Source organism: Delphinapterus leucas, chromosome 3 (genome assembly GCF_059928025.1).
Source record: "Delphinapterus leucas isolate spDelLeu-1000000601 "Yukka" chromosome 3, BTC_Dleu_Yukka2, whole genome shotgun sequence".
NCBI classification, from domain to species: domain Eukaryota; kingdom Metazoa; phylum Chordata; class Mammalia; order Artiodactyla; family Monodontidae; genus Delphinapterus; species Delphinapterus leucas.
Window position 1 is genome coordinate 124,168,906 of NC_143131.1, and position 26,310 is coordinate 124,195,215.

The window sequence follows — 26,310 nt, forward strand, 5'->3', positions numbered from 1 at the left end:
TGAGTACTTGTCAGCATGTGTTTTCATTTAGGGGCTAGAGAAATGGACAAGTGGGAATGCATTCCAAAATGATCCTAGTGTTTTAGGTATTATCCTTGATGTTATTTAAAATATGTTTTTGACATTAAGACTTTTGGCTAAAAAGAACAGAAATTTACATTAGTAGAAGAAATTATTTGCCCAGTTGAAATTCATGAAGCTAAACTGGGGAAGTGTAGAGTTAGCTATTCAACTTGGCCAACAGTAATGCTGGGTGATGTGGGGTTTGCAGAATAAGTGTAAGTCTTGGCCCCTGCCCCTATCTTGCAGAGTTTCCAGTTTTTCTAATTGAGGAGGCAAGAATAATGCATGTGAAACAATTAGAGAATAGCGTGCAAAGTTATGCAGCGAAAATAGAAGATATAAGAATTCAAGAAAACGGAGAGACAAGTGAGTGGACTACATGGGTATTGAGGTTTATCATAAAGGATGTGTGATAGGATTTGAATAGGTTCAAAGTTTCGGAGAGGTGTTTCAGGTAGTGGGAAACGTAGGTCAGGAAATGAGGATAAATATAGTTTATGAATTGTTAGGTGGGAGGATTTATATTGGTTAATATATTGAATAAGAGACCAGGTTATGAAGAGTTTTAAGAACAAGGCAAATGGGTGAGGCAGGCAGGCACTAGGCGGTCTATATGAATGCAGTATTCTGGAAGATTTTTATGGCACTTGTTCTTTGGGTAGTGTTGAAATCAGGGAAACTTAGGAACTTTTCAGTAACCTTGTTTAGAGGTAGATGGGTCCCAGAATGGGATGCAGGCAGATGAAATGCGGAATTGTGTTAGAAGCAGTTTGAAAGGTAAGAGAATTTTCAGGTATGAAAACACAGAGGCCCAAAGGTTACATCTTTTTTATAAAGATGAGATACAATTAATAGATTTCAGGGATGAGGAGAGAAGAATATTAATTTGCTTGAAAGATTGTCATTAATATTTATGCTACTAGTTCTGGATTTTATTTTGTTCTTTTTTTTTTGATATAAGTATGCTGCTACTTTTTCTACAGGCTGAGATTGAGCCCCCAAATATTTACATAATTTTATTTATTTGATTATTATGATACTGGCATGAAGATACATAATTATCCCTACAAGGCGATTATAATTTAGATTATTTTGCTACCTGGATAATGGGAGAGAATTTTAAAAAAAAACTGTCTCTCTTCCCTCCCCCAGTAGCTTCAGGGACTAGGGAATTATTAGTGTATATTACCTTGTAAGAAATATGTACATGAGAGAAATTTAGTCATCCTACTGAATTTAAATTCAAATTTGATTTTATTTTACTGATGTGCGTAGTAACCGAAGAAGTAAGGTACATGTGATATGGAGACAGTTCTTTTAAAGGCCCTATTTGATATTTTTTAGAGGGCTTGGGAGAAAATGTACTTAATAGGAAGATGTAAATAATGCTTTACAGGTCTCTTGTAGCCAAGTTGAATTCTGAAAATACAGATTAACAGTGATACTAGCTAGTTGGTTGAAGGTCTTTGCCTTTTTATAGGCAAATGCTTCTAATACCTGTGGGGCAAGGCAGAAAATAGTCAGTTTTTATGGGGTACTTGTGGTGGTGATGGGAAAAGGAGATTAATTAAAAGCAGTGTGGTTCTATGTGGAGGCTCTGTGTTGCTTCTGTTTTATTCCCTGCCTCTTCGGAAGGAAAAATAGTAGTACTTTGTTTTAAGGGAGGTGGGTAGCCAAAAACTTTTAACTGTTCTCTTTGTATTTCATTTCCATATCGGAGTGGTCTATCAGTAGGCCCATAGGTATCTTGTCCATTACCAACCATTCTATTCAGAATTCCTGTTTTTCATTTTTTGTACTACCCTTCAGTGATAGGGAGGCCTTTATTCTAAGAACAGAATAGCAAAATCTTGTTCTTTTTACTGCCTTTAAACATCAATTTTGATGTTGTCTTTCTGAGTATTCCTGATAGCTGTTTTTATTTCGCTTGATTGAGTGTCAAGAAGTGTTATCAGTCTTAATATTTCTCCATCTCTTAGAGATAGTCACTTGTCTTTTTTAGTTAAGATCTGAGGCTGGATTAGTAGTATATTTTGAGGTCTGGTGTTACACTAGTCATTTTAGCAAATGGAGTTAGTAGGAATTTACCTAAAGTCCTAGCTACCATTCTCCCAGCTTCCCAGTTAATTCTTTTGTTGCCTTTGTCCCTTTTCTCTCATGACGCATGGCAACTAATCAAATTCAGAAAATCCTGTGTCAGCAAGAGGAATAGGTTGAGTGAATACTTTTTGCCATCTCCATTTCGTGTTCCTTTCCCCCTGAAATTTGATGCCTTTGTAACTCATTTTATTTTCCTGACTCAGTACTTTGTATTGTGAGTTTAGCAAATATTACTAAATACCATTACCATGATTTTTTTAAAAATGTAATTCTGTGAACTGCAGTATAAACCTGTGGGTAAATTGAACTAAAATTTAAGGAATTTATATTTTAACCTCAGTTGAGCATAAACTCATTTTATCCTATGCAAGTTTGTGAAAAATGCTGATGAAATCCTCCTCCTCAGGGAAGTTGGGAAGAATAACTTGATATATATTCAGCCATTGCAGTAGATTACAAATGCTAAATGGTGTATGTATGGGACTGGGCAAATGTTGCATGTAATTTGTATTTTTCATACTGTTATAAAATTATATTAATATGATACTGTACCCTAAGGCTAGGTCTATGCTAGACCACCAATTCATTCCTGGGCCCCTGAAGATACTTGTTTGGCCCTGCTGTCTATTTAGCCAAGGTGAGTCCCTCATTAACAAGTATGAAATTGCTGACATCTTCCCAGCCTAAGTGAGTTTTTCATTGTTAGGAGCTGAAGGAAAGACAGTGAGAAATTTTTTCAGTTGGATTATTGGGTGGTTTGCATTAAACAGTGTGCTTTCCCTTAGAATAAAATTGGCATAAAGATTAGGAAAGCACTGTTTTATTTAATTTGATAAATTTCATTTTTATTCCAGTATAGGTAAAGTTTGGCATTTTTCTTTATATCAAGATAAAGATGAAGTATTAGTTACCAATGAATTATGAAAATGAATTTTGTTTTGGAACTAGACGGGTTGTGAATAAATAACAAAAAATGTTTTGTAATATTTGAGAACTGAAACTTAAAAAAAGGAAATATGAATTTTATATATTTTGGGGGTCACAAAGTGTGATTACTAGGGATAAAATGTTTTATTTTTGATATTTAAAAATAACGTATTAGCAGAACCAAATTATCCTGAATTTCACATTTTGCTGGTCTCTCACACTGGAAACCTGAGTTATTTTTTTTTTTTCTTTTTTTACCTTTTTATTTTGAAATAATTATAGAGAAACCCAAGTCGTTTTTGACTCCATTTGTTCATATCCAGTCAGTCATTAGTTATTGCATACCTTTTTCTCTCTGTTCTTCCTTGCTTGGACAACTCCAGATACGTTGAAATTGATTTTCCCACCTCTGTTCTTCCTTTTCTTCCTATGCATCCGCCAGGTTAATTCATCAAATGAACAGTGATTGTTACTCTTCCATACAGAAGCCTTCATTCTACCTCCCCCACATCCCTTTTACATTCATGAAGTCACATAAATAGCATGTGAATGCATTCTTATAAAAAAAAATCAAACTCTAACGAAGCATGTGTAGTAAAAAGTAAAAGGTGTACACATACGTTTTGGTGTTCATTCTTTTAGATCATTTCTCTACGTTTACATAAGTTCTTCCCTTTCCCTACCCAGTCAAGTGCGGACTCCTTAGTCGTCTGTTCAAGGCCTCCCACTTTATGCCTCTGGCCTGCCTTTCCAGCTGTAACTCACTGGTTCTGTTGGTATGCCTAGTGTTTTACTAGTTGACTGCTTGTCTTCTGTTTTCTAAACAATACCTTGTTGTCCCCTACTCTTTGCTTTTACTCACTTTTCTCACCACTTGCTTATTTACTCCTTTCACTTTGTCATTTTCCTTGTTGAAATCCTAATCTTTCAAGGCCTATCACCACACTATAAAATTTTCTGTACTGTCTCACAGTAAGAAATGGTCTTTGGGTCTTGAGTTACACTCCTATACATTTATCCCATTTCACTTTGTGTTTTAGTTATTGTTTATGTTTCATTTAACTATTTTCAAGCTTCTTGGAAGACAGAGACCTTGTTATAAATTCCTTGCAGTGCATGGAATGGGCCCTAAATACTTACATACTGAATGAGTGAATGATGAATGAATATAGTAAAATGGTTTATGAAGGAGTGATACATATTTCTGTTTTATCTTTTATCAGCACCCACAACACAAGATCAGACCCCAAGTTCTGCTGTTTCAGTTGCCACGCCTACAGTTAGTGTTTCAACTCCTGCTCCTACAGCCACACCTGTGCAAACTGTTCCTCAGCCACACCCCCAGGCGTTACCTCCTGCCGTTCCTCATTCAGTACCTCAGCCAGCAGCAGCAATACCTGCTTTTCCACCAGTAATGGTACCTCCATTTCGTGTTCCCCTTCCTGGCATGCCAATTCCACTTCCAGGTAAACCAATAGATAATAATAGTTTTTCCAGCTATGTTTTCATATTGTCAGTTAGTTTGTTCTCATGTGTCTGTTGCATTTGAAATTTGCCTTGAATCTCACTTGTTTGAAACATTTTTGAAAGATTCATGGCTAACTGCAGTATTTTTCTCTTCAGTTTTGGTAAACGTCCTTTTCTGTTGTTGTTGTTTACATGTCTTAAAATTAGAGCCACATTTAAAGCTACACTCATTTTGGATAATGGCCCCAATGAATTAAAAATGATCATCTTTTTGTGTAAATATGTTCTAAATGCAATATTTTAAGGGACTAAGTGTATGAAGTTAAGAAATCACAGGTCACAATAGGTAACACAAGTTAAGTGATTTCTATATCATGCATTGGTCTAAGCACTTTACATGGAACAATTCGTTTAGTTTTCACAACCGTCTTATGAGGTAGATACACACACAGGTTAAGTTACTTGCCCGTGGTCACATAGCTAATAAGTGATGGTGTTGGGGTTTGAGTCTGGGCACTCCAGATCCAAGAATCATGCTCGTAATAATTACGTTATACTGAGAAGAAAATGTGAGTCACTTAACTTAAAAAAAATCATCTAAAACAGAAAGCATAAGTTTCCCTTGTAACAATTGTGAAGTATAACAGGCACCATTTTAACGTTTAATTATGGTGAGTTCATGTGTTTTATTTTTTTAGGGGAAATCATTTCAACTAGAGAAGAATTTAAAAGATTGTGGAGTAGAATTTTTCCCACAGGGATTGAACAGTGGTAGTGTTTGGCATCGTAATTTGAGTGTGTTTGCTGTTGTCAAACATATTTACTCCTTATCCATGGTCCGTTCTCCTAGAATTATAGTTGAAAATGTTGACGCCTTAGAGAGGTCAAGCTCACAAGGCTAGTTTGTAGCAAAGATGAATAGAACCTAGGCCTCTTGTCTCCTAATTTCACACTCCTTTCACTATGGTTGCTGCTTTATTGTACTAGTTTTTGTGTAAGAATAGGGTTGTGATACAGCTATTTCTTAGATTTGCACACATTTTAATTATCACACTATTTCCTTGTAACTACTTCGAAAAGAACACTTTCATATATTACACCTTAGCAAGAAAGAAACCAAAAATTTAAGAATTAGTGGGTTTTTTGGAAAACCTTTTTACATGTTTTCGATGTAGTGTTAGATAATTAAATGACCAGTATGTGATGTTTAAGAAACCGAAATCACTTAAAAGTAAGAAGAAAATAAAAAATGTTGTCTCTAATACTAGGGATTACCCTTTTTCAAAATTAAATTTAAGATTAAGCAGCTGATACTTTCCTCTTTGGATATACTCTTTGTAGGAAATTAAGTGATGAATGGATAAAAGCTTGATATTCGTCATAACGTCTTGCAATCTTGGTCTGCTTTAGGGTCAGGGACAGTGTTAAGACCAGATCCTGGATTCTGAGCGATCGTAAGGAGCTGAGATTGTTAATTCTGTAGAGAGAAGATTGAGAGGTAGCATAATAACATATATGAGGTATTGGAAAGGCTGTTGTCTAAAAGAACTTTGGTTTTGCTTTAGAGGTTCTTAATAGGACCAGTGGGTGAAAGAGTAGCAAAATTTATTTCTGTAGAAAGTGGAATTTTGTCACAGTAAAATCCCTTCAGTTATAGCTGTCTTTGGATGCCTTGGTCTTCTCTGGTCCTCATCCCACCGTTAAATTTTAGAACAGGTGGTAACCGTTTGTGTTACCAGATGAGGTAGTACCTATGAAGTTTGGCAGTAAAAGGCATTTAATAAATGGGAGCCACTAATAATACTTTGTAGGTCAGTTGGAAGAGAACCTGAGTTAGATAATCTGTAAAATTTTATGCAAGATACCAGAGATTCTTTGGAGAGGGAACTAATGTTTTATAGAAAGTAATATTTGTTTTATATAGTAAGGCATCTTAGAATTCGTTCATTTTCTCATTTCCCCTTTTAATTCAGTCATCTAAGGTACTTTAGTAAAAAAAAAAAAAAAAGAATGGAAAAGAAGACTTGTTTTTCTCCTCCCCAAATCTTTGGTTTTATGTATAATGCCATCTATCTCTGTTTTTCCTTTTTTATATCAATTCAACAGTAAGGTAAAGCAGGAGGAATTTGGATGTAATTTATCTTGGAGCCTTATATTCTATTTGAAATAGCAGTGTATGGTGCTAATGAGGATGATTAAAGAAGGGATAGTGAAGATGAAGAAAAGGAGTGGAAGAGTTAGGTAAAATATAGGAGTAAGAGGTGGAGTTGGGGATAGTGAATTGGATTAGGATTACAGGATTTCTACTTCGTAGTCTGTAAAATCTTGTTTGGAATTTTAAGAAGCTTATGGTCAGTGACATCAGGATTATCCAGAATACTAAATGGAATTTTCTAATTTCCTGGTAGAATATAATTTGAGGGTAGAGTTGTAGGAAAATTGAACAGATGCTCCTTTTTAAAAGAAGGTTAAAAATTTAGATGTTTGGTTATTTTGTGAGTCTTCATGATATGCATATAGTCACCCTTAGAAAACCTTAAGTTGGTCTTTTTAACATGAGAAGAAACAAATAGGTCCTTTTATTATGGCCTATAATGTTGATAGTCAAATACAAGAGTTCTGTGTTGGCCCAGCTGATGTTTAGCAATGGCAGTTAGGCCTGAATATGAGTATATTTGACTTTCTTCTGTTTAAGTTGTATAGTTGAAATTACTGATTAGGAGATGGTTTTGGAGAACAGTCTTTGAGAGTAAAGTTCAGAGTCTAAGAATTGAATTTCTAGTGCTGACTTAGTAGGCTCAGTGATCCTGCAGATAGCAGTATTTATACTAATTTAAAACTAATATATGCTGTAACTTCCTTAATCAAATGAATTTTTCCATTGCTTTCTTTAAACATTATGGAAAATAAAACTGTACATAAACTTTATTCAGCATACTTTTTTGATCCAGTGCGTTTGTTTTAGTTTCATTGTTAATAGAAAGTTTAGCTTTAATATTTTTATTTAAAATAGTAACTAAGAAATTAAGGCACTTTTCAAAAATTGGCAGTATTTTGTGTGTGTGTGCGCGTGAACATAGGTATGTTATTTACAAATGCAGGGGTTTAATTTAATTTTTGTCTCTGAATTAGGAAAAATTTATTTTTATGTACTTTAGTGGGGAAAAGAATTTATTACTTTTAATTTTTATCGGTACCAAAATAGGTTTAGTGTTTTTTTTTAGCCAAAACAAATAGAAAATAAAATTTAACTTCCCAACCCTTTGCCTTCAGCCTTTTCCTTTAAAAGTTTTAAAAAACTCTTAATTTTGATTTTCCTCAATTAATCAGTCTTAGTTTTCCAGCTTTTCGTTTCATTCCCTTTTTATCACCATTGTAATGCATCATGATGAGTCTTCATTCTTCTAAGAACTGTACGTAATTTCCATTCTTTAATACAAGTGCTACTCCTTTAGCTGGCTTAAACGATTGAGGTTTCTAAAGTAATCAGCCCAGGTAGTCATTAATGATACTAAAGGGGCTGTCTTCTTCTTAATTTGTTAGCCTGCCCCCACAGTGTTCCAAGCCCGTGGCATTCCATACAGCAGGCACTACACATGGATATTTTGTCATTAGTTGAATGCTACCCTCCTCTTCATCTTTGCCCTTTTATTTAAAGTATTATTTGCAGTGGTATATTGGGATCTGTCTTATACTTTATTTTCTTCCTTTTCCTCCCACCCCTCTTTGTCCTATCTTACTCTTTTTCTACTTCTGCATGGTTATGCTCCATGCCTCTGCTTTTGCATGTAGTTCCCACTTAGCAGCAGCACAGAGAAAGTGTCTTGTTAGTGTCATGCTGCGTCTGCCTTTCACTGGTGTCTTAAGCAGCATGGGTTTGATGTCCTGTGGGAAAATGTCCCACATGAAAACATGAAAACTTGTTATGCATACGTAATGAAGGGGCTTTCCTTTGTTGAATTTAAACTCTTGAGACTCCTTCAAATATTATCAACTGGTTTGATAAAAAGGTAATTGATGCTATAATTTAGAATTAGTTATCATTGGATTTGGCACCACTTCCCACAAAATGTCAAACAAAAAGAAATTCTACTCCATCCTTGGTCTTTTTCATTGGAAATAACATTCTAAATTGTAGTGGTAAATTATTTCCCTGAATCCCAGTGGTAGCCGACATACAATGGCAGCTTTCCAACGTATGCTTGCTTATCCATTTTACAGGTGTAGCAATGATGCAAATAGTCAGCTGCCCGTATGTAAAGACAGTCGCTACCACCAAGACCGGTAATTTTTAAAACCATCTTAGTTTGTTTTGTCTGTAAGTTGGCATGGTAGTGAATGTTGTTGTTTATCCTTTTATTTATTTATTTTGCCCAAGTGAGTGGATTTTTTTATATTTTTCTTTTTAATGAGCAGTATAAATGCAGTTGTCATATTTGGCCAACACTTAATTTTCCCAATTGCCTGTAGTATTAGCTTCGTTGGTTCACAAAAGCAAATAAGGTCAAATCACTTTATATCTTAATTTTTGTAATAAGTGTAAACAACTTCATTCTCATATTCATAACATTTAATTTTATTTTTTGACGTGTGTTTTTAAGTTAAATATAAAAAAATCATTTCCATGTGTAAAGTGATGTGATTATGCTTGCATGCTAGTGAGTATATGTGTGTGAATATTTGTGTGTATAGTATAAATTTGCATTTTAAAGTTACTGAAGTTATCTACCTGAAACTTAAATTCTGGTATAGGATTTGAGTTTCTTTTTTTTTTTCAATTTTGATTCACGTTTTTGATTATTTATAATACCAGCTTGTTTAGTTGTCTGGTGAAAAATATAGATCTTGGCTTATCTTGTAAAAGAAAAAAAAAAAAAAAGAAACATTGCTCTCTTTCCGGAAAAGAATAAACTGAAAGAGTTTACAGGGATATCTCACTTAATCACTTAGTATATTAAAGTTGATTTGATAGTAAACTCAGTCATTTACTTTATTTTTACTTATTTATTTTTTCAGTCATTTACCTTAAAATAGAATTTTATTCATATCCTTTTTAGGTACCTTAGAACAAGAAAACAATTTTGCCTCAGGAAATATGCTTAGTAAATGTGCTTGTTGCCTTGATTTCATTAGAATTTGAGGAAATTCTTTTTTTTTTTTTTTTTTTTTCAAATAAATTTTATTTATTTATTTTTGGCTGCGCTGGGTCTTTGTTGCTGTGCACAGGCTTTCTCTAGTTGCACGAGCGGGGGCCCCTCTTTCGCTGCAGTGCACGGGCTTCTCACCGTGGCGGGCCCTTCGTTGCGGAGCACAGGCTCCAGGCACACGGGCCTCAGCAGTTGTGGCATACGGGCTCAGTAGTTGCGGCGCATGGGCCCAGCTGCTCCTCAGCATGTGGGGTCCTCCCAGACCAGGGATCGAACCCGTGTCCCCTGCATTGGCAGGCGGATTCCTAACCACTGTGCCACCAGGGAAGCCCAGGAAATTCTTTATAAAAATATATTTCTATTAATAAGTAGAGAATGTACCATTATTTTTATAATTTATTATGTTATATTTTATTAAGATTTCACTTATAGGTGTGACCCAAATTTCTGACTGTTCTTAAGGTACTTCTTGGGTTCAATTTCTGAATCTAATTGAATTTAGGCATTAGAAGTAAACCAGGGATATAGATTTAAGTAATTAAATCATAATTTATATGATTTTTTTGTTTCAACTGGCTCATTCATTATTAATGTTTAGTAGAAAGATTTAGCTCATATTTCAAAGTTTTATTTTATATCACAATTCTATACTTGGATCTAATTTTTTTATTCTTCTTCTTCTAGGTGTATTGCCAGGAATGGCCCCTCCTATTGTACCCATGATACACCCCCAGGTTGCTATTGCAGCTTCACCTGCTACCTTAGCTGGAGCAACAGCAGTTTCTGAGTGGACTGAATATAAAACAGCAGATGGGAAGACATATTATTATAATAATAGAACATTAGAATCAACCTGGGAAAAACCCCAAGAGCTAAAGGAAAAAGGTATAGTTTTAATGACTTGGTGGGACATAGTATAAATAGAAATGCTATTTGAAATTCTGAGTTAATTCCTTTTTTAAAACGTTTAAGGGATTTTCTAGTTACATAGTGTTGGATTATTTATTTCCTCTGAATTGTTATATATGTATTCATTTAAAAAGCCAGTTCTTCTACTTACATGTTTGTCCATCACTTTACCATCTGGAGAAGTTAAATTATATGTACACACTAATATATATTTTTTACTCTGGTCAGGAATTGCATAATTATTCTACTGAATAATTATCATTATCCTTATTGAGATTGATAGTAATGATCAGGAAGGAATGTGTTTATTGCATGTGTTCTGAAGAAAAACTTTAGGCTGTTGGAATCTTGGAGGAAGAGGACTCATAATTTTCTATTGCACAAGTCCCTGTTTCTGTTTTTTAGTATGTTATCGCTTTCAGCAAAATGAATGATTGCTCCAAATGATATATGAATGACCTGAAAGACTTTATGTCCCACTGAAATCAGTAGTTCTTTTCTACTGACAGTTTCCTGATTGGTATAGCAAGGTATTTGAAGTTGAACATTACATTAGATGCAAATCAATGATATTACAAGGAAGAACATTTTATTTTTGTGGTTAATAACTAGAAATGGAATATCTTAACTGCCTAGTCTCTGAAAGTTAATCAGAAGTTACTTCAGAACCACTGTGTGATGTTATCTCAATTTTTAATAGAAAAATTAGAGGAGAAGATTAAAGAGCCAATTAAAGAACCTTCTGAAGAACCTCTACCAATGGAAACGGAGGAGGAGGATCCTAAAGAAGAGCCAATAAAGGAGATAAAAGAGGTAAAGGGCCATTACCTGCTTACCTGGGAGCCAGCATTGATTGTTGGGTACAGTTTACTTGTAACTGAAAATCCATTTGCTGTAGTTTTATTTTTTACAAATATATTTTATTTTTGGCTGCATTTGGTCTTCTTTGCTGTGCGCAGGCTTTCTCTAGTTGAGGCGAGTGGCAGCTACTCTTCATTGCGGTGCGCAGGCTTCTCATTGCAGTGGCTTCTATTGTTCCGGAGCACGGGCCCTAGGTGCACGGGCTTCAGTAGTTGCAGCATGCATGGTCAGTAGTTGTGGCTCACGGGCTCTAGAGCGCAGGCTCAGTAGTTGTGGCACACGGGCTTAGTTGCTCCGCGGCATGTGAAATCTTCCCGGACCAGGGCTCGAACCTGAGTCCCCTGCAGTGGCAGGCGGATTCTTAACCACTGTGCCACCAGGGAAACCCATTTGCTGTAGTTTTAGATAATTGCTGTAAATCTGACTTCTGCAATTTTAGGGTTCTTTGAAATTTCTAATTCAGTTTTTCCTTTGAAAGTTTTATTAAATTACTTCTTATACTAAACCAAGACCCCCTTAGAAAGAAAGGACCTTGGACCAGAGCTGATGTCCCCTCCTGACTTACAGACTGGTACATGTTATAATTAGAAGTACAACTTCATATTGGGGAATGATCGTTGTATTTTATTTGCCCTCTCGTGGCATGGAATAATCTCTGTACAGCACTAAAAGAGCTCTGCTTTTTGGAAGCTTTTTTTATTCAATGAGGGATCAATGGTAGTCTTGTCTTATCAGTAAGGAATTTCGCAGAAAAAAGAAACAACCTTAGATGAAGTGGTCTCCTGTCATCTTCTATACCCTTCTCCTTATTTCTACTCTTAAACAGATGGTTAGTGAGTCTGTAAGATAGGACCTGCTGCTGATGGGGTCTACTGTTGTGCAATTCGGCTCTGTCTAGGGGGCGAGGATTTAGAACTTATTTAGAAATTCTGACTCAGAGTCTCTCCTCTGTATGCTAGCAACACACCTTATGTTGGTTGTACTTTAAGGTATTTGCAATCTTTCTTGTATTTGTGGGGTATTCAGGTATAGTTTTGTAATATTAATTTAATGGGAGTAATATCATTTCCCATAGGAGCCCAAAGAAGAGGAGATGACTGAGGAAGAAAAGGCTGCCCAGAAGGCAAAACCAGTGGCTACTACTCCTATTCCTGGTACTCCATGGTATGTACTTGACTTAAGCTGTTTGATTGATTGATTGCCATGCTTGATTATTACATTATTATCCAATAGGAAGAAAAAGTACTTTAAAAAAGCATGTGTCAAATACCTGTTTGCTTATTTATTTATTTTGGCTGCGTTGGGTCTTCTTTGCTGTGCATGGGCTTTCTCTCTAGTTGTGGTGAGCAGGGGCCACTCTTCGCTGCAGTGCGCGGGCCTCTCATTGCGGTGGCTTCTCTTGTTGCTGAGCACAGGCTCTAGGCGTGCGGGCTTCAGTAGTTGTGGCACGTGGGCTCAGCAGTTGTGGCTTGCAGGCTCTAGAGCGCAGGCTCAGTAGTTGTAACGCACGGGCTTAGTTGCTCTGCGGCATGTGGGATCTTCCCGGACCAGGGCTCGAACCCATGTCCCCTGCATTGGCAGGTGGATTCTTAACCACTGCGCCACCAAGAAAGTCCTCAAATACCTGTTTTTATCTACTGAATATTTTTTGGTTCTTGTTCATTGTATTTTGGATGCTCAAAATTCAACTGCTGCAGTGTCTTCCTCCCTTCATGGAACTCTCCATTAATATTTATTGTTTAAAATTATAGATTTGAACCACTAAGATCCTGAATCTACTTTTTGATTGTTTAAAATGTTTTAAAATTGCTTTTGTGTATATATCCTCATATGTGATTATGTTTACAGAACTTTGTAAAATTATGTCTTTTTATCTTAGCATTGAATAGTCTATTTTTTTTCTTTTCTTCTTATGTTTGGTTTTCTCTTTTCTTCCTCTCCCCACATGAGGGCTTTCTCTCCTGTTCCTATTCTAACTTATTTAATCCGTGTACAGTCTACACATGGCAATGAGTTGGCTTGTTTCTTAAGTTTTATAATCTACAGATTCCCCTCCAACTTGTTTTCCTTGCTTTTTCCTCCTTGTTTTTATATTGAAAAAAATAAATGTGTGTGTTCTATAGAGTCCCACAGTCTGGATTTTATTATTGCATTCTCATGATACTCTTTAATAGAATCCTCCATTCCTGAATTTCCTGCAAGTTAGCAGGCAGTTACAGAGATGTGCCGGATTCATGTGTGATCTTTATCTCATATATTTCCTATTTCAGACCTAGATTCAGCCATTTTCCAAGGAGCCCTGGTTTCTTTTTGTGAGAAGTGGCATTTTTACACCATGTGGGATCTAGGGATAGTTGTTACTACTGAATTAGTCATTATTTCTAGACCCCTTTGGTAGACAGAGGTGGAAGATACATACGTTTAAAGATACATCTTAAGTTCACACCATTACTTGCATTTCAAGTCTACTACAAGATTTTTACTGACTCTCATCATCTATCTTAATTCAGTACCTCCTTTTCTTCTGAAAACCATCTTTGAGTGATAGCAACATAATTATTCATTTGCTTTTCTCACAGGCAAAACCAGTACTATCACCAACAGTGTGATTACTGAAGACAGTTTAAGCTTTTTTTTTTCCAGTTATTTTTATGTTTAGGGTATATTACTCTAGGGATGTATAGTCAAATCATTGTGTTTTAAAAGCATTTTGGAATAGTTGTTTTTTTTGTTTTGTTTTGTTTTTTGTTTTTTGTTTTTTGTGGTACGCGGGCCTCTCACTGCCGTGGCTTCTGTTGCGGAGCACAGGCTCTGGGCACGCAGGCTCAGCGGCCATGGCTCACGGGCCCAGCCGCTCTGCGGCATGCGGAATCCTCCCGGACCAGGGCACAAACCCGCATCCCCTGCATTGGCAGGCGGACTCTCAACCACTGTGCCACCAGGGAAGCCCTGGAATAGTTGTTTTTTATGTAGTTATTCTACCAACTTGGTACACAGGTTCCCTTTCAAAAATAATTGTGTAAAATATTTACCCAGTTCTAGAATCAAAGTTATGAAAACAGTTTGTTTAAAAGAATGCATTTCTTGGGCTTCCCTGGTGGCGCAGTGGTTGAGAGTCCGCCTGCCGATGCAGGGGATACGGGTTCGTGCCCCGGTCCGGGAAGATCCCGCATGCCGCGGAGCGGCTGGGCCCGTGAGCCATGGCTGCTGAGCCTGCGCGTCCGGAGCCTGTGCTCCGCAACGGGAGAGGCCACAACGGTGAGAGGCCCGCATACCACAAAAAAAAAAAGAATGTATTTCTAGATTGTGGTTTCTCTGAGAATTGTACATGAAAAGCCGGTAACCAGCTCCAAACCCTACCAGCCTGGAGTTTGTGGACGTTACCAGTTTTCAGACTTGGGTCTTTTCTCAGATTATTAAAATTTTCTTTTGGAATTTGTTGAAGTAATACTTTTTTTCATCTGTTTCTTTTCCCCTTTCTGGAACATTTGTAACTTGCTTGTTGAGTATCTTGTACTTATGCTAAATCTCTTACTTTTTCTCTTACCCTTTATATCTATAATTCTTGTACTTTGTTATTTTCTCATTGATCTGATATGATATTAGATGAAAGCATACAAAAGAAAGCATACAATATAAAGGAATTATATGAAGTAAAAAATTACAGAATTCCACTGTCACCAAGCCCTTCCTCGTTAGTAAAAGTTTGGTACATATGCTTTCTGCACCTTTTGCTATATTGTGTTTTATGCACATGTGTGTGGAGATGTGTGTGTGTTATACATTCACATTACAGTGTCTTTAGAAAGTATATTATTTCTGAATTTTTTAGTAAATATGTCCTAGACATTTTGCAGTTTTAGTACATGTAAATCTATTTGTGATAATGTAGTTTTCTGTTGTATGAAAATAGGTAATTTGCCTACAAATGGGTGATTAGGTGGTCTTCTGTTTTTGTATTGTTTGTGTTTTTTTGTTTGTTTGTTTGTTTGTTTTGCCCTGGCATTACGAAAGTTTCTGTTTAGGGCATCCTTTATACATACATATTTCTTTGTGAACACATGCAAGTATTTCTGTTGGATTTATTTCTAGAAGTGAAATTGTTGAATCGAGTGATAAAGCTATTTAAAATTTTGGTGAATATTGCTAAATAGACCTCAGAAAGGGTTTTTTTTGTGGGAAGAAGGGGGTGTACCAGTTAATATTCCCAGCAACAGCCTGAGCGTACCAGTTTTCTCTCACTCTCACCAGTGTAGGGATATTCCTTTTAAATCTTTAGTATCCTGATAAGAAAAGAAATCTTGTATGTTTCCAGAATGTTGGTATAATTGAACCTATTTTATGTCTGTTGGCTGTGCATTGCCTCTTTGCAGTTTTTGCTCATCTTTTTATGGACTTGTCTTTTTCTTATTGGTATGTGGGAGCTTTGTACGTATACTGCTTTTAACTCTGACATAAAGAACTCGCACACCTCAATAATATGGAAAACAATCCAACAAAAAAATAGTCAAAAGACATGAACATGTACTTTACAAGCAGTACGTGTGAAGGAAGCTCCTTGTCATTAGTACTCAGAGAAATGTAAATTAAAACCACACCTATGGGCTTCCCTGGTGGCGCAGTGGTCGAGAGTCCACCTGCCAATGCAGGGGACACGGGTTCATGCCCCGGTCTGGGAAGATCCCACATGCCGTTGGAGCGGCTGGGCCTGTGAGCTATGGCCACTGAGCCTGCGCGTCCAGAGCCTGTGCTCTGCAACGGGAGAGGCCACAACAGTGAGAGGCCCGCGTACTGCAAAAAACCCCACAAAAAACCACACCTATTAGAATGGCTAAAAGTTTTGAAAACTGGGCATGCCAAATGTTTTAGAGGATGGTGAGCAGCTGAAACTCTCATACACTGCTGATGGGAATTTCAAAATGGTAGGACCACTTTGCAAAGCAGTTGGGCAGTTTCCTAGGAAGAATATATAATAAATAATTCAGCCATTCCACTTCTATTTATTCGAGAGAAACAAAAACATATGTCTATACTTTTACAAGAATGTTTGTAACAGTTATATTTGTAATTTATTTGGGCCGTTTCCAATTTTTGGCTATTACAAATAAGCAGGTATCTAGGAGTGGAAAAATAGAAAACTAGAAACACCCCAAATGTGCATCAACAGGTGTATGGATAAACTAATTGTGGCATGCTACTCAGCAATAAAAAGGAACAACTATAGATGCACTCAACAACATAGATGAATATCGAAGTCATTATTGCTAGGTGAAATCTTTTCTGGAAATGATTTTTGTCATGGAATCCAACCAAAAACTAGGGCTTACTGATCCTAGGGAATACAAAATACTTCTAGTTTTGATTTTTCTTTATAATTAATTTAAAGGCAGGAGTTGGGGGGGGTGAGTGTAATACATTTTCATCCAATTATTCAGTGCAGAGTCCTCTTCAAGAATTTCCATTAGAACCATCCTGAGACACTTAAGCGATCTTGTTAGATGTTTAACTTTATTGGGAAAAAACTAAGCCTAAATTTTCAATACCAATTTCTGAAACACTGTTTGATCCATATTAATAGCAATAACTACTTTGAGGTGGAGGTGCTATTCTACTAACTCATGTTGGCTTCAAAATACCTAGGTGTGCTAATACAGCTCCAATGGTATTAGCAGTAAATGTGGAGTGAGAAGCTGTCAGGACATTTCAGCATTAATAGAAACACTATGGACAAAGAATTCTTGTGTCGCAAAACTACCCTGTGCTAATAATATGCATGATAAAGTGATTAGGGGTGAAGTGTACTGATAATCTGCATTTTTTAATGTATCAAGAAAAGTAAGACTGGCAGATGCATTGATGGAAGCATAGATAAGTGATAAAGCATATATGATAAAATGTTAAATGTAAAATCTAGGTGGTCAGTATCTAGTGTTCATTGTTCAAGAAACATTCTTTCGATATTTCTGTATGTTTCAATTTTTTCATAATATTGGGGGTAAAAAACTATGGAAACAAAAGAAACCCTAGAAAAGCAGCAGTTGATTGATATAAATGTATATATAAATAAAAATAAAGTCCCTGTGCCACTATAGGTAAATACAAAAGTTTAAATACTATAAGTTCAAAGATAAATTTTTCATAAGTTAAAACCCAACACAGATTACAGACAAATAAAACATGGCAAATACAGGCAGCCCTCAATTTGCACTTTGTACGGGACTGTAAAAAATTTATGGCAGGCTAAATCTTTGTGATGCAATCTTAGTAAGCAATGGAAAAAGTTACAGTTCTCAATGACCTTAAAAATTTTTGTCAAAACATTAAAAACTCTCTTAGAACCAGAAACTAAAGCTTACTGATCTAGGAAACATAAAATGCTTTTAATTTTGACCTCTCTTTATTCTTAAAACAACAACAACAAAAAGTCAGATTGATGCTCTGAAATACCAGGAAAAGAATTCTAGTATAGTTAAGGAAAACATGGAACTTCATGTTTTTTACATTTAGCTTCTTATCTCTAAAGAAATAATAATTTGAAGAGCAACATCTAAAGATATCAAAAAAAATAAACTAATAAAGTGTGATTATCCAAATGAAATAGCATACTTGCTTAGCTGAACAATTTGTTTAACTTAGAGTTAGCACTTACCCATCTTATAAGAAATAGAAAATAAATTAGGGAATTAAGTTTACACTGATAGTACATTCCGTCATCGACAGAACTTGGAAGGTAATTTGGACAAGTGGTTATCTTTCGTGTATTCAGATGGACTGTAAAAACACTAGGACCATGTAGTTGCATTTTTGGAGAAGGAATGGGGTGCTTCCTAAGGCACAACCTAGAAGCTGTAAATAAAAAGATAAATAAATTTGACCTCATAAAAATATAAAATTTATATGTGATATGGTTTCATATATTAATTTTGTAGACTAGACTCTTGCCAAATGCATTTATTACTGTTTTGTAGATTCTCTGGGATTTTCTACATAAATAATCGTTATCACCTGCAGATGGGAGCACATTTATTTCTTATTCTCTGATCTTTAATGCCACTTATTTTTCTCTTCTTATTGCTAGGACTATCATATCAGAGCAATGCTAAATAAAAGAGGTGAACATCCCTGCCTTATTCACCATGTAGAATGAGAAAATTCAATCTTTTTTAAAATTTTATTTTAATATAAATTTATTTATTTTTGGCTGTGTTGGATCTTCGTTGCTGCACGTGAGCTTTCTCTAGTTGCGGTGAGCGGGGCTACTCTTCATTGTGGTGCACGTGCTTCTCATTGCGGTGGCTTCTCTTGCTGCAGAGCATGGGCTCTAGGCTCGCGGGCTTCAGTAGTTGTGGCTCGCGAGCTCCAGAGCACAGGCTCAGTAGTTGCGGCACACGGGCTTAGTTGCTCCGTGGCATGTGGGATCTTCCCGGACCAGGGTTCAAACCCGTGTCTCCTGCATATTGGCAGGCGGATTCTTAACCACTGCACCACCAGGGAATTCCGAAAATTCAGTCTTTTACATCAGATACAATACTAGCTATAGGGTTTCTTTTTTAATTTGCTACTGTTTTTATCATAAATCTGCATCTTCGAAATGAGTTTTTCTCCTTCATTCTTTTAATATGGTGAATTACACTGAGTTTTGAATGTTAAACTAGCTTTGCATTTCTGGAATAAACCTTGTCATGGTAGATTAATCTTTTTAGTATATTGTTGGATTTGATTTGCTAATGTTTGATTAAGTATTTTTGCATCTATACTCCTGTGGGATATGGATCTGTAAGTTTCTTTTGTAATGTTTCTGTTAGGTTTTGGTATTAGGCTTATGCTGGTTTCATAAAAATGAGCTGGGTAGTGATTGGTGATTTCCATTCCTCTGTTTACTGAAAGTTTGTAAGATGATAGTACTTTTTCCTTAAGGTTTTATAGAATTAACAAGTAAACCATCTGGGATCAGAGTTTTTGGAGGGGAAGGTTTTTGATAACAAATTAAACTTCTTTAATAGTTATAGGACTATTCAGTTATTTTTGTTGTTTCTTCTGTCAGCTTTGGTAAGTTTTTCAAGAAATTTGCTTATTTTGTCTAGGTTGAATTTGTTCTCATTATTCTCTTAATATCCTTTATTTTTTACATTTTTATTTTTTTAAATATTTTCTTTATTTTTTTTTTGGCTGCATTGGGTCTTCCTTGTGGCACATGGGCTTCTCTCTAGTTGTGGCTAGCAGGTTTTCTCTCTGTAGTTGCACCATGCAGGCTCAGTTGTCCTGTGGCATGTGGGATCTTAGTTCCCTGACCAGGGATCATCTTGTGTCCCCTGCATTGGAAGGCAGATTCTTTACCACTGGACCGTCAGGGAAGTCCCCTCTTAATATCCTTTAAATGTCTTTGTTCTTAATTATTCTCTTAATATCCTTTAATGTCTATGATCTGTGGTGATAACGCCTTTTTCTTTCCACATAGTGGTGACGTGTTCTTTTTTTTGGATCAGTCAAACCAGAGGTTTGCCAATTTTGTGGTCTTTCGTAAAGACCACCAGCTTTGGGGTGGTTGGGCCCCTCCCCCCTTTTCCCGCTCTTATTTCCTTTTTTGTAATTACTTTGGGTTTACTTTATGCTTTTCCTAGCTTCTTATGATGTCCTCTTAGGTCATTAGTATTAGTTCTTTTCTAATATAATCATTTAAAGCTTAACATAGTTTCCTTTTAAGCACTACTTTAGCACCAGTCTACAGATTTTGATATGTTGTATTTTCGTTACCATTCAGTTCTTACTATTATGAAATTTACTTTTTGATTTTGTCTTTGACTCATGTATTATTTAGAAGTCTGTCATTTCATTTCCTTAATTTGGGGTTTTTCTAGGTATTTCACTGTTAGTGATTTAATTGTGGTCAAAGAATGCATTTTCTTTGGTTTTGATACTTTAAAATTCACTGTCTTTTTTTTTTTATTGTTCAGATGGCCTTTAGTACTCTTAGTTTTGGGGTTTGGTTTGTCTGTCAGTTGTTGAGAGAGTGTTCTGTTAATCTTTTATAATAGTGGGATTGCGTATTCCTCTCTAATTGGTCTGTTCTTATCTATTTCTAAGCTCTCTTAATAGGCTTATATACATTTTACAGTTGTTATGTGTTCCTGATTGTCTTTTTTTTATCATTATGAAATGACCCTATTTATCTCATAATACCCTTTGTCTTCATCTGTTATTAAAATAGCCATGCCTGCCTTAATGTTGTGTGCATCTTTTTCCATCCATTTACTTTCACCCTTTCTATGATTTTATGTTTAAACTTCGTCTCTTAAGACAGCTTATAGTAGTGTCTTGTGTTTTTATTCACTGTCAATTCTGATGCAATTCATGAAATAAATGAAAGGGAAATATGAAATCAGAAATAACAGAATATAATAACAGAAATTAAAGCCACATTAGAAATAGTAAAAAGGTGAACAGGCTCTGCTTGGTACATAGTCAAGAACAAGAAGAAACATTTGAGAAGGCTGAGAAAAATAAACAGAAAGAACAACCACATGAATGTAACTTTTGGTTGGATTTAGATCTATTATTTTTTCTGTCTTCTTTATTTTTGTTCCTCTGTTCCCCCTTTACTACTTGCATTTGAATTATTTGAACATTTTCCAACATTCCATTTAATAATTTATCTGTTGGCTTTCTGGTGATATCTCTTTGCATTAACTTTTGTTGTTCTAGGGATTACAGTATACATACCTAACCATAATAGCCTACTTAGAGTTATTATTGTACCACTTCACATAAAAGATGGAAACCTTGCTACCATATAGGTTCGTTTTGAGTAATTTTTCATACATATTTTGAAGAACTTAAGAGGAAAAAAAATCTTAGATATTTACCATTTCTGTTGTTTTCCCTTCATTACTAAAGATCCAGGGGTTGTTGTTTTTTTTTTTTTTTTTTTTTTGAAGAATCATTTCCTTTCAGAAAAACTTTCTTATAGGGCAATTCTGATGGAGATGAAATCTCTTAGTTTCCCTTCATTGGGGAATGTCTTCTTTTCCCTTGTTCCTGAAGGATATTTTTGCTGTATATGGAGTTCTAGGTTTGCATTTCCTTTTTCCAGAACTTTAATGATGTTGTTTTACTGTATTTTTGCCTCTGATTTCTGGTAATTAATTCACGATCATTGGACTTGTTTCCCTGTTTGTTTTGTGCCATATTTTTCTTGGCTGCTATCAAGGGTTTTTCTGTTTGATTTTCACCTGTTTGATTATGTGTGTCTAAAAATGATTTTCTGGAAGTTTATCCTGTTTGGGGTTCACTGAGCTTCCTTAGTATTTATGTCTTTTACCAAATTTGGAGATTTTTGGGAGCCATTTTGTCTTCAAATTTTTTCTGCCCCAATAGTCTCTTCTTCTGGGATCCCAAAGACGTGCCTGTTAGGCATTTTGATATAGTCCCATAGGTTTCTGAGACACTCTTCATTCTTTTTTTTCACAGTTTCTCTGCTGAGAACTTCTGTCTTCATTCATTTCAAGTTTTTGCTTATCTTTGTTTTTGTTTTTCTAACTGCTGCTGTAAAGTCTTTGATTATTTCAACAATAGAAGCTTTGTTTGATAATTTCAACATCTAGGTCACCTTGATGGCAGCTGTGGATTAACTTTTGATTATCTGGTCATAAAGACCTGGTTTCTCTTAGAGTTTTAGCTGCCTTTGCTACTATCACTGTGCAACTAGGGGCCACCTCAGGGCAGAGGTTTGAGAGAGGAGGGGAAATTTATACCCTTGCTTCTCTAAATTTTGACTCCATATGTCTGTTTTTTTAAAAAAACCTTACAGAGTTCTCATGTACTTGTTTTTTCTATGTTGTTGCTGAGTTTCTAGTTGTAATTAATAGGAACAGTGGGCTGTAGTGGGCTACAGTGCCATAGCACGGTAGGGACTATTCTTTATTTTTTAATATTTGATATAGTCAGATATTAAAGCCTTCATAAATGATTGCATTTGAGTTTGTAATCTGGTTTGGTAAGAAACATTAAGAAGTATTATGTAATACGTAGGGTGCCATGGTCTGTTCTTTAGCTTCAGAACTGCTTAATAGCATTATTTTTTGCTAGTAAATTCATCTTTTGTGATAGGTTAAAATTGAGTGTGCCAGACTTAAGTTCCTGAGCACTCTAAATTCTGATCACAAATTGCTTTGCTTTTCCTGGTTTTCTCCATAAGTATGTTGAGCTGCTATTTTACCCATAGCCAGTCAGCTCTGTTCTGTTCTAAAAATCATATTTTGCTCTCTATAAGTAATAATACGAGTGTGTCCTTCCCCACCACCACCTCCCCTTTTGGTTGGATGGTAGTAAAAGACCTAACTATAAAATAATGTTCCATAACATAAGAAAATAATGTTTGAATCAATTCATAGGTGTGTTGTTTGGACTGGTGATGAGAGGGTCTTCTTTTATAATCCTACCACCCGTCTTTCTATGTGGGACCGACCTGATGATCTGATTGGAAGGGCGGATGTTGACAAAATTATTCAGGAGCCCCCTCATAAAAAAGGAATGGAAGAAGTGAAGAAACTAAGTAAGTTTTAAATTAGGAGTTACCTCTAATTTTAATATTCTTTTAATATTTTTATGGAAAGTGTGAGGCAATTTAGAAATCCTCTCTGTTTTCAAGGAATATAAGAAAAGGAATATTTGAGAAATGGAAAATAGACTGCTTTTCTAGGTTGAGTTCAGTAATTTAAAAAATAGAGAATTTGGGTAAAATTATGTTTTGTAAAATATTATATATATATTTTTAACTTCTTGTCCTTTTCAGGGTTGTCGGTCCAAGATATGTAGGTACTGCTCATGCCTGCTCCATGCTAATTAAAATGTTCCTCAGTGAGCCTTTTAGCACCTTTTGTGATTAGTAATATATATTTTGAAATAATCAAACTGTACAGAGTATTTTTAAAATAAAGTTTACTAAAGTTTTGTAAAATAAAAATGCAAAGGTCTTTTAAACTTGATGAAATTTAGGGAAGGTAAGCCTTATTCCTGAGACTAGGGAGACTCCTGCACCTTATTAAGAGATAATCTTTTAATCTACTTTATGTTCAGATAGCATTTCAGTATATATGATATATAAAAAATAGAAATATTTGTACATATTTTTATTGCATGTGTTTTATTGGTAATTTGCCATTGTATTGATATGGTTGTGTTTTTAAAGAACCCCCTTGTGTGGTATAGAAGCATGATAAATGAATCATTTAATAATTCAATTGAAACAAATCCTGGTATGTCATTTAATAATAATTGAGAAATCTTCGTAGATTATGTATACGTGGTACTAACATTTTCTGCTTACTAGTGATTTCCAAATTAGTGAAACTTCATCTACCCGGTGCAGAAGATACAAGAATTTGATTCATTTATTTGATAAATACATGTGTTAATAAAGATTTCAAAATGAATCAAAGATTTAATGTAAAGGGAAGATGAATAGAGGAGGTTTAGAATTATCATGCTTTTGTTTCATGTTTTATAAAGAAGTGTTATGAGATAGATATATAAACAGTAATTTTTTAAAAGAAAAGATTGTGTACCATGTGCATATAACTATTCATAATATTTGAAATGTTTTTTTTTGCCAGGGCACCCAACCCCGACAATGCTGTCCATCCAAAAGTGGCAGTTCTCTATGAGCGCAAGTGAGTGAACTATAAGTTGCAGCTTTAAAAAAATGCTGCTAACACCAGTGTTCCAGTAGTGGTTAGTGGAAGGATTCATACCTAAATATTTAAATTTTTGCTTACTTATTTTATTTTATCTTATTTTTTGCGGTACGCGGGCCTCTCACTGCTGTGGCCTCTCCTGTTGCGGAGCACAGGCTCTGGACACACAGGCTCAGCGGCCATGGCTCACGGGCCCAGCCGCTCCGTGGCATATGGGATCCTCCTGGACCAGGGCACGAACCCGTGTCCCCTGCATCGGCAGGTGGACTCTCAACCACTGCGCCACCAGGGAAGCCCCTGCTTGCTTATTTTTATTCTGATAGTTTAATTAAATTTTCTTATAGTTAAAGAAGAACAAGAATTAATGGAAGAAATGAATGAAGATGAACCTGTTAAAGCCAAAAAACGGAAGTAAGTAATACTTGCTGTTTATGTAATTTAGGTAGATTTTTACCTTTTAAAAGCTGTGATTAGGCGCAGTCAGTTCATGATTGGGACAGGTAATGTGTGTGTTAGGAGACAGAAGTCATGATTGCTCTCTTTAGGCCTGTTATTAAAAAGTTTTGCTTCAGGATGTAGAAATGGTGTCCCTTCTGTTGCTAGATGTGCAAAAGATTTGGTTATTTAAATATGTGTTATGAAGTCAAATGACATTTTAGGAGTTAGTTGATAAATTATTTTCAGACATTCATTATGCCTGAATTTTATAAAAATGTTACCTCCTTAATGTAGACCCCAACAGACACCATTCCAAAAATCTGATAAATGTAGACCCAGATTTCTCTCTCTTTTTATATACTGGTTACTTCACTAGTCCTTGTGTCCGTGGTCATTACTTGGAGGGAACCCATCAGCTTATTAGAAAGTGCTCCGAGAGAAAGAGAGTGGTATAAGTGGAAGTATTAGCTTGACCAGTGCTTGGTAAAATGAATGTTACTAACTATGGGGGGGTGAAAGGGTGGGGTAGAAGGTGTTTGTGTATGGGCCGGGGAGGCATGGGACCATTATTTAGCAGCAAAAAGGAAAGTTTGAAGACGTTACTATGGACTGGTTTATCATAGTCCTTATCTGAAAAGGACAGATTGAATGCAGCCAAATTACGGCAAAGAAATCAGTAAGACAACCCCTGTCAAGGGTGGTTCTTTTTTAAAAAATTTTCTTTATTGGCAACAGTGTTAAAGAAAGTAAGATGTTAAAGAGTCACTCATAATTGACCACAGTAACAACAGCTGTTTGAATTTTTACAGTTGACTTTTTTAGTTCTTGACCAAATGTATAAGTATTTTTATTGGTTGTAATCAACTGAATTTGTGTTCTTTTTTTAAAAAATGTAGAATAAGATGTTTGTTTTCTTAATTATTATAAATGACTGTATTCATTCTGTTTATGTACCATAATTTTGGATGTTCCTACAATGTTAAACTTTTAGGTTGTTTTTAATTGTTTGTTCTTATAGACAACTCTGTAAGGTTTTTAACTGCTTTTATCAGGAGAATGTCAAAGAAGTCCTTTATGTGGATTGCCCGAGCTTCTCTATTTAGGTACAAAGCTAAAAGCCTATTTTTCCTGGCTTAGTTTTTCTTTATTTCTTTTATTGAGATAGATAGTGATAGTTTGTATTGTGACATTTTCATTTAGTATAATTCTATAAAGGTTATTTGTTTTCATTAGTTGTATTTCTTGGATGTCTTTTAACTCTTTATTTAAATAGTTTTTAAATGAATTATTATAAGAGGGTATATTGTTTGGCAAATTGCTTTTACCTGTTTGTTTTGTGCATATCTTAGGTCACAGACTATCTCGCTAAGTTCCTGCAGGTCACGGACTATATCTTCTATTTTTGGTTCATTCCCTAAATTGCCAGTTACCTCTCACTATATTTGTGGGCTGGCCTTACTAGTTCCAATCATCTCCTGGGCCCTTCATTTTCCTATATAGCATGCTTTTGAATTTCCTGATGTTCTGTTTTCCTAATTCTCTTAAGTTTATGCAGGAAATATGAGCCAATTTTATTTTTATACTTAGCAGATCGAATTTAAGAAGGAAGATCTGCTTAAACACACCTGAATGTTACTGAATTACTTTTTTTGATTATTCACATGAATGGTCCTTCTTCATAGGGCAGAGGTTTGAGAGTTGACTCA

At 35.5% G+C, this 26,310-nt stretch overlaps 1 protein-coding gene across 14 annotated transcripts in view; it reads left to right on the forward strand.

Annotated features, from left to right (window-relative positions):
- The window catches only part of TCERG1 (transcription elongation regulator 1), a 143,288-nt gene that overhangs the window by 93,720 nt on the left and 23,258 nt on the right, over positions 1-26,310 (forward strand). For 6 of the 14 annotated variants that reach the window (XR_016392788.1, XM_089909458.1, XM_089909457.1 and 3 more), the window contains 10 exons: positions 310-429; positions 4,314-4,556; positions 8,779-8,841; positions 10,389-10,589; positions 11,314-11,426; positions 12,550-12,638; positions 22,865-23,025; positions 24,086-24,142; positions 24,511-24,577; positions 25,657-25,707. Coding sequence is in view for 13 of the 14 variants with exons in the window: in XM_089909458.1 (XP_089765584.1) it covers positions 310-429; positions 4,314-4,556; positions 8,779-8,841; positions 10,389-10,589; positions 11,314-11,426; positions 12,550-12,638; positions 22,865-23,025; positions 24,086-24,142; positions 24,511-24,577; positions 25,657-25,707 (1,165 nt within the window). In the remaining variant the exon portion in view is untranslated. The remainder of the gene's footprint in view (positions 1-309; positions 430-4,313; positions 4,557-8,778; positions 8,842-10,388; positions 10,590-11,313; positions 11,427-12,549; positions 12,639-22,864; positions 23,026-24,085; positions 24,143-24,510; positions 24,578-25,656; positions 25,708-26,310) is intronic. The other 8 variants (XM_089909459.1, XM_089909460.1, XM_089909462.1 and 5 more) reach the window with 8 other exon arrangements.